The 13,892-nt window shown below is 47.5% G+C and overlaps 1 protein-coding gene across 1 annotated transcript in view; it reads left to right on the top strand.

The window, feature by feature from the left end:
• LOC119186501 (suppressor of lurcher protein 1) overlaps window positions 1-13,892 on the top strand; it is a 74,630-nt gene that overhangs the window by 41,435 nt on the left and 19,303 nt on the right. The window contains exons 2-3 of the mRNA XM_075885735.1: window positions 2,205-2,398; window positions 4,284-4,322. Of these exons, the coding sequence (XP_075741850.1) occupies window positions 2,205-2,398; window positions 4,284-4,322 (233 nt within the window). The remainder of the gene's footprint in view (window positions 1-2,204; window positions 2,399-4,283; window positions 4,323-13,892) is intronic.

Raw genomic sequence — 13,892 nt, 5'->3', positions numbered from 1 at the left:
GTATGCATGACGCCAATATTTTAGCCCCGCCGTGGTAGGCTAAGGTACTTGGCTCGCAGGTCACGGGATCAAATCGCGGCTACAGCGGCTGCATTTCCGATGGAGGTGGATATGTTGCAGGTCCGTGTGCTCAGATTTGGGTGCATGTTAAGGAACCCCAGGTGGTCCAAATTCCCGGAGCCCTCCACTACGGCGTCTCTCATAATCATTTAGCGGTTTTGGGACGCTAAACCCCACATATCAATCAATAAATAAATCAATAAATCAATAGGTTAGCACGCTCTAGAAATTACGTCTGCAGCCACTGCGCACTAATGTGCGTCTTGACGGACAACCACCCACCCACCCATCATCGATAACTCTGGGACGTGCTACATTAACGCATTTATAGAGGCCGACGTGTTCCAGCGAACGATGGTTTTTGCTACGATGGACGACTGCCTGTATCGTTGTACCGTCCCTTATGAAAATGAATTTTGAGAGTCTAATGTGCAGCTAATACACACCTAATGAGTCATTAGATTGACATTAGACCTGCAAAGCCTAATGTCTCTTAGCATCAGGTGTGCAATGGAGACTCAGATGACAACATACAGCAGGATTTCTGATGATCAAAGTACGCAGATTTTCCAGTGCGTGTCCTAATGTTAAAACATATCACAATGAAAAAAATTTGCGTTAATCTTTTATAGCCAACAAAACTCGATTTCTTACTACTAAATGTAATAATCGCGGAAATTATAGATCTCGAAACCACTATACGATTATGAAGAACGCCGCAGTGGAGTGCTTTAGAAATTCCATTAAATTTTTTCATAAGGGATGAGTGTTAATTATTTCTGCTGGGCAAAACTTCATTCGAAAAAGAGCTGAATCATTACATCGCGCCTCATCTGTTAAAGTCTTTATCGCTACAGCAATTTGGCTGTACAAATCCTTCGTTGCAAATCTGCGATTGTAGTTCATATACTCGTGAGCGAATGGTCAGACGTGCATGTGATTGTATCACGACTACTTCGTATTGTTCGTGGTTGGCACGTGCCCAGTAGAAGCGCTGATGTGCGTCACATATATCTGCTATGCATGGGGATGATGACAATTGTTTTGCAATATCTCTTTCTCTTTCTACATGGATCGGCTCATTTAGAACCTGTTCCACGGACACCCTTCAACACATCCACTCTAGCCAGACAGGAATGTCCTTGTCAGCAGCACACGACAAAAACAAAATTCTTGATAAGGGCGTTTTTAAATATGAAAAAAAATGTGGGGCCCATATCGTGTGTGTGAACATTATGAAAGCGAGGTATTCTTGCGCTTATCGGTTGGTGGTCGCCATTTCATTCCCCTGACCTCTGTTGTGAGAGACGGACCCATGGGGATGAAATTCTCTTACGTAATATAATATTTCTTGAGGATTGCTCCGGTAAGTTTGTCGTATAACGCAGTCATTCAGCGTTACTATCAAGCTGTGAATCTAAATCGAACTCCGCAAGAGCACAGCAGCATGGTGCAGCGCTTCTTGTACACTGTCGTCCTTTATGAAAGGGAACACGTGGCCTGCGCTCTGAAGTGGCTGCCTACAGCACCATCAACCGACAGCAAAAGAAGACACGTTCACCTTCAGCGTCATCTGTTGCCGAAAAAACAAACGAGTTATGACCAGCAGACAAGCACTACAAATTGCACTTCCTCTCCGCTCTGGCCTGCAGTGTGTAGTTCGCTGCCAACATATCAAACGTTGTGTGCTACCGCGGCGCAGGCTGCAGTAATCGTTTGATATCGCTCGCCTCGCGAGTGGGGAAGGAACGTAACCTAGCAGCGCTTGTCTACCGGCCGTGACTCGTTATCTCGCTTGGCCATAGGTGACGCTGAAAGCGAACGTGCTTTCTTAACTTGTCGGTTGATGGTGCTGTAGGCAGCCGCCGCAGAGCGCAGGCCACACGTTTGCGTGTTCCCTTTCATAAAGGACGACAGTGTATACGTGATAGCGTGAAACTTGCAGCGATGCCGCCATGGCCGAACCACGCATCTCCGCTAGCCGCGCACCTTCACATTGAGTCTAACGGCCCTGCATTTTCTTTGTACACGGTCTAGCCAGGGCGGCCATCTTGAGGGCTAGAAATGCTACTGTTAGGCTTTCCGTTGTGGATGTTCGTGCCGAGCGTCGCGATCTGCAAATACGTGCTCCTGCCCTGGCGCAGGTGCGAGAACGTGGACTCTGTGATCGGCTTCATCACCATCAAGGGACAGCGCGAGCGGCTGGACAACTTCTGCGGCTCGCAGCTGCCCAACCAGATCATGTCCAACGAGCACCGCATGACCGTCATCTTCCAGAGCTTCGGCAGCAGGCCGCCCAGCGTCAAGGGATTCCGGGCCATCTACCAGTTCGTCACCAGTGAGTATTGTTTCTTATGCACATAACTGCTCTTGCACTTGTACTGATATACAGTCGAGAACAAAATTACAGATACCATGGTAATGTGTGCCAAATTATAGTTGCAGTATATGCTACTTTCAAATTGCGAAGTTGTGCTAGGTATGGCTAGCAAACACAACAATGCGGTGAAGTCGTACTCCGTTCTTGCAGATGACCTGCCTACCTTGTCGCTGACCGACATGTCTATAACGCGTTGAAGACCGGTAATTAATTTGACTTTTGATGACTGGCGCCGATCTAGATCGCTGCAGCCGTGCCACGGCTTCAAGAAATGTAAAAAAAATGGCCCCATCATCAGCTTCTCCGCAACGTGTGGTTCCCAGTTGCTTATGAAAAACTGACGTGCACATGCACGCTATTTCAAACTAGAGCCCAATGGCATCGCAGCTCGTTCGTTCGCTTCAATCGCGTACACACCTGGACATGAGACGGAGCGCAAGGGCCCACTTCTGCAGTCGCCGTGAGAGTGACGGTATTCTTACGTAGTCGTGATGGTGCAGAGTAGAGCTCGGAAATACGTAACTCTTTATTTGGCTGAACTTGTGGGCGGGAAACCCAAAATTAAACTGCAAGCAAGCAATGCACGCTGTGCGTACATCGATAGCGGCGAACAAAGCATCGGCCGTCGATAAGCTGATCATTGTTGGAACGCGCCATTTTTTCGAACTTTCCCGCCTTGTCGCTAGTGGTCGCGCAAGCTCTGGAATAAGCTAGGCTCTCCGCGTCCTGCGCACATTCTTAATAGAACAATCTACTACAATCGCGAAGGTTCTCAATCACTGGGGGTGTGGTCTGCGCCGAGCATTTCTGGCAGTCTTTGTGGGTGTAAACCGAATGCAGCAAAATCGAAACGAGAAACGTGCGTCGCAGTATTGTGGCGCAACTACTTCGTTTATACAGCCCAAGCGTCGTCGTCCTGATATAATCGCTCCCATATTGCACCCTCATCACCGGTTATTCCCTTCGCGCACTTGTGACAGGTGCCCCTTGCCATAGAGTTTCCTAATATACACTAGAGGGAACTCTGGCGCTAGTGTCTATGGGAGCTGCAACGCTAGCGCTAGTGTCTATGGGAGCTTCAACGCACGGCCCTTCAGCGAGCAAGGGACTAGTGGGTAGTACACACATTTGTCTCGTACTTCTGGCCTGCTTTTGGCTCCGTGTGTGTTCGTGTGGCTTGAAGCTGTTTCTCACAAGACAAAAATTAGCAAATGCTCAGCGGTTGCACTTCACCATCTTATTCTTTTAGACTTACCTTTCCAAATCGGGTCGCGAAGTTCAAAAGGGTTGAATCTTTCTTTCAAAACAAAACCTAAACACAGCAACAAACGAAGCCGCACGTACAATTCTCTGTCCACAAGCACGAGGACTAGACAAATGTGTGTACTGCCCATCATTCCCATGGTCGCTGAACGATCGCAGCGCCAGTGTCCCCCCTAGTTAATTTTACGAAACTCTATTCCCCTTGCAACCGCCGACGACTCTTTCACGTTTATCGCGATACTCGTTAGTGGCGGCACTTCCCGCTGGGCTCCTTTGTCTCATGACGTATACCCCAAAAGATGTCGCTAGTGCTGTGATGAGCGTGCAGTTGCCCTTTGAACTTGTTATGTAACGGACGAGTGTCGTTCGCTCGGAGGAAGAATATCGCGAATCAAAGAAGTGCCAGTACTCGCAGATGCGTTAAAGGGCACGGAAGCGACGTGAACCTTCCGGCTGCGCTGGCTGCCACCTTCACCGTAGTTGAAGGGCTCAAAAATGTTTTCATTACTGTTTTACAATCTTGCCCTTTCTTTTTTTATTTCGACTCAATGTGGCTTTCTTTTTTTTTCTTTATTTACAGATTTTGGCATTCCTTCCGGTCGTCAGGACCCACAGGGTGGTAAGCTTCCGTTTTTCTGACTTCTCCGCCTCTTTTGTTATTGCGTATTGTCGTTCACATCAACCGAGGGATTGAGCATTTAGCGAGTGATGTGCGCGTTCCACATAGAACGCGTCTTTCAATTCGTCATGGAATACATTGAGCCTGAACGGCTCATCTTTTAGCTAAGCTCGACTACGCTGGTTTGATCCCCGCCGTCATACAGTTGCGGCTACCTTTAACGATACTCCCGAAATTCACAAGCTCGTTAAACGCCCTGCTGTTGGCGCTATCGATTACCGTATAACTTCAGAGGCACGCCGGAGTTTTTAGATGGAAACGCTATATTGCACTTGGAAAACCTAATGCCTTTTCGAGACGGATTAACCAGTGGGTAATCGTGCACTTATACCATCATTTTCACATCGAATAGCACCGACAACAAAAAATGACCCATTAAACGCAGGCAAGCTGCATCAATATGCGAGCCCGCTCCACTTCTGAAAAAGCGAAAGCACATGTAGGCTGCGGCATTGCCCTAATATGAAATTCTGCTCGCTCAGCTGGAACATTAAATCTTAACGCAGTAGTGTTAAGGAGAGTTTTTTGTAGATATGCTGGCGACTGTTATCAGCGAAAAATTGATGTGCTCCGCAAATAACATTCTAGGTATACGCAAAATAATAAAAATCTTGTGTCAGAGCGGAAATCGAAGCAAGGACTTCCTTGGGGCGAGCATCTGTTCTAATACCGAACCACGTACGCCAGTGCCTACAAAATTATTTTGAAAGAGAAGAAGAAAAGATGTGTGAATACCGCACAGTACGAACAGCCTCTTTGAGGCATGTATTTTAATGCTTGACAGAAGCGTATAATCACAACAGGGGTCAAATATATGAACAGCGCTGCTTATGGCCGGTTTTAAGGCCCACAACTTGAAGAGCGCTAAAGCATAATTTGTCATTGTGAGCAACAGCACCAACCAAGAGTATAGATTCGTGGGTGCGCTTGTTGCCCTATACGGACGCGCAGCTGGTACTTAGCCAATTGAAAAATAAATAATTACGGCAGACTGAGCCCTTCGCAACTGTACTTGCAGCACGGATGTCGCGGCCAATGTTGAATGCATGTGTGTTCTTTTCCTCACGGCATGGCGTTCACCGAAAAGCGAAGCTACGCTAGCGACTGAGAAGGCGATGTGAGCAGTGCCCAATTACGCAATCACGCTCTATCCTGAACGCAAACTTCAAGCGCCCTCCGAGTTTTAAGAGCGAAGCTGTTTAAGAATCGTTCGTTGTTCAGTCCGTGCTAAATAATTATCTTCATCCTGAACGGCTGTGTGTCACAGAAGTTGGGTAAGTCCCACCTCCGCTAAAAATAGGAAGTCAACAGTACGTGAGCACAACGAATCGCTGCGAAGCGACAGTGGTGAGCCGAAGAAACCCCCCTTTCCTCCGCACTAGAAACTAGAAAAAACAGGAAAGGGCAATAGCGGTTGCGAGAAGAACCCGAAGCGATTGAAGGTCAATGACGTGCCCGCCTCGTGTCTGTGACTGGCTGTTCTTTAACTCGGACCTCTATGCACTGAGACCTATAGCACAGTATATCCAAAGCCTAGCAACGACCTATAAGCAACCTAGAAACAACCTGCATCACCTAGCTGAGGCCTAGGCCCCGCCGTGGTGGTTTAGTGGCTAAGGTACTCGGCTGCTGACCCGCAGGTCGCGGGTTCAAATCCCGGCTGCGGCGGCTGCATCTCCGATGGAGGCGGAAATGTTGTAGGCCCGTGTGCTCAGATTTGGGTGTACGTTAAAGAACCCCAGGTGGTCAAAATTTCCGGAGCCCTCCACTACGGCGTCTCTCATAATCATATGGTGGTTTTGGGACGTTAAACCCCACATATCAAAATCAAATCTAGCTGAGGCCTAGAGTGACCTAGAAGCAACCAGTTTTAGTCTTGAGAATCGTCCAGTTTCGATATTTCAAGCCTGGCACGGCTTCATTACTAAAAGCTTGGCTATTTTTTACAGCGAAAGCTGTTGAGGTCACAACTCAGGTCACGTGCAGGTGTCCGCCGCCGGTGTCCGTAACTTAACACCAAAGACACAGTGGGGCTCGAAACCCGGGTGTGCTGGGTGTTAGCCCAGTATTCAACTCCTCAGCTACGCCGGTGCCTGTGACTTGTTGGCAAACCTAGCACCGAAGACACAGTGGGGCTCGAAGCCAGAGTCTGCTGGGTGTCAGCCCAGTACTCTACCACTGAGCTGCTGGTGCTCGTGGCTTGTTGGCAAAATTACCTTAGGCAGACTTGATGTCGGGAAAGCAATCGTGTTAATACGACTTATAAAGAGTTCTAAAACACCGAATTAACAACCAGTAGTCGCACAATGCGTATAGCGTTACGTGTGGGTCGTCCAATGCTTCAACACATTACAGAAGCTTGTTCTTGTTCCCCTATAAATTGTGGCGCATACCCACTTCAGCCGAAATTCCTCATCGTCGTCAGCCATTGCATGAACAATGGGCACGAAATTCCTTTGCAAGCGGATAACACGATTTTCAGAACAATGGCAAAAAAAATTGATTAGCGAATGCCGGCCTACTACTCAGAAGTTTATTATTATTGCCCTAGTGGGTATCAAGTAAGTGTGCTTGCAGTAGTTACCTTAAGAGTGTTTTTAAAAAGCTCTGAAAGGCCGCTCGTCTAGCTTTCGCTGTGACTATTCTGGCGTTTTTTTTTTCTTTTTTAAGCAAAGCTTGTTAAGAATATTGTTTAGAAAAAGTGTTTAACGATTAAGAGTAATTTATGTTCTACTATGGGGGAGCAGAAAGCCTACACAAATTTCTGTAGCCGCACGTTTTGTGCAAATATCCTTCATCGGCGAAGGTGCCAAAAAAAAGAACATATAAAAAAATGTGGCCACGGAATGTGCACCAGTCACTTGCGGATTTGTGTGCGTGTTTTCTTTTTTTTTTCGAATAATGAATGATCTCTCGAGTGTGGGCTTCTCGATGATCAGCCCTTACTGATATGGCGATCTTATCTTTTATCGAAGTCGAATGTCACTCCGCGCTACCACGTTTCATAGTTGCCTGGATTATGCACGCGTGACCCTCTTTATTGCCCATAGGAACATAAATGATGAGCGGCTAAGCACGCAGATTGAGATCTCGTTTCTGGCGTGAAGGAAGGAAAAAGTTAGGAGGGAGCATTGAGCGTTGGGAAAGAAAGAGAGAAGGAAAGGAGGAAAGAGAGAAGGAATGGAGGAAAGAGAGAAATAATGAGGGAAAGAGAGAAATAGAGAGAGAAAGAAAGATAAAGAAAGACAGAAAGAAAGAAGAAAAGAATGAAAGAGTGATAAAGAACGAGAGAGAAATAAAGAGAGAAAGAGTGATAAAGAATGAGAGAGAAATAAAGAGAGGAAGAGTGATAAAGAACGAGAGAGAAAAAAGGGAGAGAAAGAGAGATAAAGAACGAGAGACAAAAAAAGGGAGAGAAAGAGATATAAAGAACAAGAGAGAAAAAAGAGAGCAAGAGAAAGAGAGAGAGCTTGGGAGGAAAAGAAGTATAGGAAGAAAAAAGAAAGAGAGAGAAAGAAGTATAGGGAGAAAAAGAGAAGGAAAGAAAAGAGGTAGGCCAGCTTCGCTTGGCGTTATTTTCCTGATAGGGCAAGAGCTTCTGTGGTTTTTTTTTTTTCTAAGCATACGAACTTTGGTCACAGCATGAGTCCGAATGACTATGGTTGCTGACGCACCTTTCTCTCTTTTTTTTTTGTGCTTCCAATAGTTCCGTCAATCTCGAGGCGTGGGCGAGCAGCCTTCCCCGCGGATCCCGCTTCGAACGCCACTTTTCGCTGCGACGCGCAGAAACCGGATAAAACAACATTCGAAGTGTGAATTCCGCTTCTTGGGTGCTCGTACTATCTTCGGATATTTCCCCGCGAAGCTTTATCGGAAGTCCACTTCAACGAAGAGACGATGCAGCTGCAGTGTATCCTATTCGTGTCGCCGGCTGACTTGATTCGCGCGTGTTTGGGGATAGGCCCTTCGAAGACGGGATCTCTCAAGGAAGTAAGGGCCGTTTAATCTCACGTCGACACGTTCTGCCCAGCTTTCCATTTCCTCGCTGTTTCTTTCTTTTTTTTTCTTCTTCGCGCTGCTGCGTTCCGTTTATTCAATTTGGCAGAGTGACCCGGAAGCCGAGCAGAAAGAACGTCAATCACGGACGTTTCGCGCGATTACCATAGCGCAAGCAGGGCGCAAACACGGGAGACAAAAGGAAATGTCGTCGCGTTGCTCGTCAGCCCAGTTGGCAATAAAGTAACGCGAGAAGAGAACCGGGACGAGAACGAAATGAAGGGGATATAATTCGTGACAGGCGGAGAGGGAAAAAAGGGGTGATAGGGTTAAGGAACAGGGTGCGCTGGTAAGGAGACGAGGCGTGGTGGGCCACTGTGGCTACGCACGAGCGTAGAGAAGCCGCAGCGGGGAATGTATGGCGCCGTAGCCAGGAGTGGCAGCTTGGCAACTTTTTTTCTCGCGAAGCGAGAGAAAAAGACGTATCCCACCCGAACCCATCTCGGACCCCGAAGCGTGGCGTCGTGTTTGTGTTGCGGCGGCGGCTTTGTTCTTGGCCCGTCGTTTCCCATCTCGGCTTGTTGCTCAACGACGCGTCGTAGTCGTCGTCGTATATACGCAATGAAATGCTGGGACGTCGCGAGTGTTGTGGGATCTCTCGGGCGGCGCTTTTCTCTGTTCGAATGTTGTTTCTTTCCGCGGCGAAGAAGAGGCGATGCTCGACTAGGATGCACGCAGAATGGAATAGACGAGAGAGAGAAAGAGAAAAACGAAATAAATGGCTTCCTCCGGGGATGGCGTTTTTAGCTGTGGCCTCCCAGACAACGCCCGTTTATTCGAGCAGCGAATGACTCTCCGGGGCAATAATTTCTGGGCCCACAACTGCGCGTCTGAAGCGTTTCGAGAAACGGTAAATATGGCCGCGGAACGGGGTACGAGAAAAGAAAATTGGAGATGAAAGCGCCCCAACTGGCGGGAGAAGCGCGAAGAATAAGCGAAAAAAAAGTGAACGACGCTGCGATAACTGGCCACAGGCCCTGCGACGAGGCTTAGGGCCGCTTGCATCTCTTCACTTGTGAGGTTGATAGTGCGAGACGCCTGAAATGGAGACCCACTATATACGCTATCACTCGTTTCCCGAGCACCGTAAGAAACGCTTTAGGCGATGTTCTTTCCAAATTGCTTCGACTGGTTGTCACTTTTCATTTAACGCTTCTCCTGATTGTCGTATGTGCGAAATTTCTTCTTTATTCATAGTGCCTGTTGGGTACATCAATCGCGTTTGTGTAGGATTTACGCTGATTGTCAAAACGTGCTGGCCGTGCGCTCCTAATCTATCGACGATCCTTGCGACTGCGTGTCGCGCTCTCCATATACCACCTAAACAACGACTGCGAAAAGTGGTGCGACTCGACGGTTCACTCTAAGGTTCTCGACCGTTCACTAAAGTTTGTCTCTGCAGATACTTACGTGCGCCCTTTTCCGGCTGCTTAGTTTCGTTTTGTTCTTCTTTTTTTCGCCTTCATTTAGTCTTAGCTTTGCTCTTGCGCAAAACTTTTGGGAGCTCCCAAAAGCTGTTTACCCCCATTGTCAACGAGTAGCTTGCCTTAGTATGCCGAAAAAAAAAAATGACAGCCTCTCGGCGTGCGATCGCCCTAAAAGGACCCTTATAAGTGTTCGCGACAGGTCCTCGTCTTTCGTCGTCGCCTTCCATCGCCGCCGTCTCGCTCTTCGTCTTCCTCACTCCAGCCCCGTGCATCTGCTTCCTCTTGAACGCGTACCAACGGCTTAGAAAGCCAGGCTCACTTTCGGGACGAGAACTCCTCGTCAGCTCTTCCTTGAAAAGGGAGAAAAATCCCTCGAGAGGCCAGAGATTTAGCGCCGCCTGGTGCCAGAGACAACGAACTGCCGCCGAGCGCCAAGTTTGTTCCTTGGCTGCGACGTGGAGCGCTCCAGTCACGGGAAGAAAAAAAAAAAAAACTCTTCACGGCACGGCCGCCGTTCACGCCAGGGTGGCCGAGAAGAACTCCTCGCATGCATCTCCTCTTTTTACGCCCTCTCTCTCTCGGTCTTTTTTCTCTTTACGTGTTAGCTCTTTCGTTTCTAGTAATGTGGCGTAAGTGACGGATGAAACGTCCACTGCTAACGATAAAGAGCGTATACATATGGCTGTCTAGAAGGCCGAACCGGTGGTGCAGCGTAAGGAAATATACATACCCTCCCTGTTTATCGGAGAGTGAGCCCTCAACCATCTCTCAGCTGATTATTGACGACGCCTGCAAATGAAGACGGAAGAACGTGCCAGCATGCGTTGCGCTGAAACCTGTCGGTTTGAACGCGGCGTTGTCGCAGGAGAAGTGGTTCCCTTTATTTTCCATCTCGAGCGCATAATACGCACGCTGAACTACAATTCGGCTACTGCGCCGTTGTGAGCTTGAGAAAGTGTCTCGCTGGAAAGCTAATTTTAAAAACAAACAAAGTTGTTCTGTATTTCAATTCAAAGTTTGTTGAATGGTAGACAAATGGTGAAGAAAACGAAGCGTAGTTATTTCGGCATTCTATAGTATGCTTCCCTACACGTTACACAAGTTACATAAACGTTACATAAATATTACGTAAGTGCTCCTTCGATACAGCCATCACGTCGGGTTGACGTGAATTGTGGTTATTTGTTATGCGCTGAAGTCTATTTAGGTATCAGTGTCCAGGGCAGCATCCTCGCCAGCATCAGCGCTTCATATCAGCTTCTGGTGTTGCTAATACACATGTTTCAGTTGGCATCGTTGCGCAAGTGCAAACTGGTTATACAAACATCTGCAACTCTTCAGCATGTCTGTGCGTGCAACATTTGTACTGTAGAGAAGAAGCCTCCGAACACTGAAATGGGCCGAACTCTCAAGTGCTTTCTAGTGGGTCTGCCCAAAAAAAGGACGCCACTCGCGCTGAGAGTCCGTGCTTGGCCGGCGCTGTCGCCATTGTGTATGCTCGTTGTGTACCAGCTATTAAACGCCATAACAGTACATATACTTAGCGTCATTTCATGACGTATCACTCAATAAGAAAATTGCAACACGGCCGCCTTCCCTCCACATGCTTCGCATGACGTTGACACTCAGGTACCTGGGATCTGCCGAACTTCAATTTATAAAGTGTAACTTGGCATTTTTGCACGCGTGAGAAAGCAGCGCCTTTTAGAAAAACCTCGAACGCCAAGTGGTGTCTGTGTCAATGTTATAGAGCATATTCCAGTTCACTTTGGTCCATATGAAACGCTGATCGCGCGGAGACATCACTTTCCACATCGGTATATAGCGAACGCATGCCACACCAGACTACTTCGCGTATGTAGTCGTACAAGTGCAGAAACTATGCCTCTGTAGCTTTCCCTTCGTTGCCAAGAAAAGTTGTCCACAATTATAGCTCATAGATTCGCCTGAAATTCGTTTTTTTTTTCTCAGCTCTGCGTGGCCTACCGCCGCTTCGTCACAAGACGCAGTTCAGCAAACATTCCGTCCCACTGCATTGGCCCATTTAGGCTCACGAATTCAATTCAGCCCACGAGGTTCACAATCAGCCCGTTTTTCTATTCGAAACAGAAGCGAAAGTACCCTAATGAACAACTGCACAAGTTATACACGCTGCAGTGAAATTACTCTGTCTCTCCCCCACCTTTTTTTTCTTTTCCCTCTCTTCCCTCTTTCTCGTCCTTTTTGTCCCCTTCCCTAATCCCCCAGTGTAGGGTAGCCAGCCGGATGTCTTTCTGGTTAACCTCCCTGCCTTCTCCCTTTTGTTGCTTCCTACTCCTCCTTATTCGAAGTTTCGAGCATGAAGGCTACACTAGTGCATGCACTATCCATCATTCACATGGTGGCTGAACGACCGTAGCTCCACAGTTGCCTCTAGTAAATATTTTAGTACGCCCTATAGTCGCCGTTCTATGGTCATCGTCGAGTGTTGACAATGCCGGTAAGAATTAAAGGGCGCCATTTTTGTGGTCTCAAGTGTGATTTCTCGTATACACGTGCTCGTGTCGCCCACTCCGAAGCGGTGACGTATTACAATGAAAGCTACATTCGCAGCGGTGCTGTATATAACCGTATTCTTCGGCTACGCGTATCTCTCGAAATATCTGAAATGTTTCCACAATTGCACTCTTTCTGCACACTATAATAAAGCTATCTCGTAATCGTACTGAAGGCTCATATCCTCCTTTTCGCTCGCATATTCCCAATCATTAGTATTTCCAATGTGGTTGTGGCGTTACGAGGTTGTCCTGTAAAGTGATACGGTAAGCAAAAAAAAAGAAATCATACATGTCCACCACGGTTTTTAATGTCAGAAACTTTAGTCATCTATTGGAACTACACTCATTTTACGACATGATCATGATTTCATTGCTTCTATGTTTTTACCCGCCTTAGCGAGAGGAATTTTTAAAGCCCTTATACAGCAGCTAATCACAATCATTGTCCAAGTCCTATGAACTGGCGCTCTTTGGACATCATTTGGCCTTTGCGCCAAAAAACACAAAATATTAAAAGCAAAAAAAGAAATAGTTTCCCTGTTCCTTCATACTTCTCTCTCTTCCCCTGTTTCCTCATTTTCTTCTTTTTTGCTTTGCGGCTGTATTTTCCTTATATGAAGCGCTCACGGGGATCGTATTACGTAGCGTTTCGCGGCTGTTATAGCGTTAGTTTGCGCAGTGAATTCTCATTTAGTAAAAAGCGCGCCCGAAAATTCCAATAATGCGAACTCTCATTTTAGGAACTTTCGTATTACGCTCATCTTTTACGCGTCCCAACTCATGGACGGCTTGTTTGCCTCCTTCTCGGAGCTGCGTCCAATTACCTAAGTGAACAAAGAAAAAAATATTGACACTAAACACTCGGCTCAATGGGGGGGGGGGGGGGGCTCTCTAGAGTCTTCAAATATACGCTGCAGAGAGAGTGAAGCGAAAAGTGAAAGAGTGCCCCGAATGCGCACCGGGCCCGCGAGCTTTGTTTGCCTATAGCGTTATCGAATCGTAAACAACCAACCTGCGCCAGCCAATGAGCGGCGAGTAGCAGACAATGACAACACAAAAAAAAGTTTCTTCACACTCTATGATGTGAGAATCGGCGCAGCCGTACACAGATGTCTGGAAAAAAAAAGAACATAAGCAAGCAGGTCGACGTGTAGGCGGCGCATAAGAGTCCGAGCAAGGTGGTGCAGCCTACGGGGCAGGGACCGGCAGGCCCTGGGGAGAAACCGGCGCTCTCGGGAGCAAAATAATGCGACGCATAAAGAGACAACCAAAGGATGGTTGCGAATATATTGATCAAGCCGGCGGGGCACACTGCGATGGACAGAGTTCGAGAAGGGGGGCAAGCCCGGCAAAAGGATCGCCTTTGTTGCAAGCTCACGCTACAACTCTGGTTATCGAGACAGCGCTTCTAGGTTTTTTCCGTGCTCGACCAACGCGTAGAGATCAACGGCATGAAAACGCAGTCTTTTTTTTTTAGGTTCTGTTCTTGT

This window comes from Rhipicephalus microplus, unplaced genomic scaffold (genome assembly GCF_043290135.1).
Source record: "Rhipicephalus microplus isolate Deutch F79 unplaced genomic scaffold, USDA_Rmic scaffold_275, whole genome shotgun sequence".
Taxonomy (NCBI): domain Eukaryota; kingdom Metazoa; phylum Arthropoda; class Arachnida; order Ixodida; family Ixodidae; genus Rhipicephalus; species Rhipicephalus microplus.
Note: the sequence above shows the minus strand (reverse complement) of the source record. Positions and strands in the feature narration are given on the sequence as shown.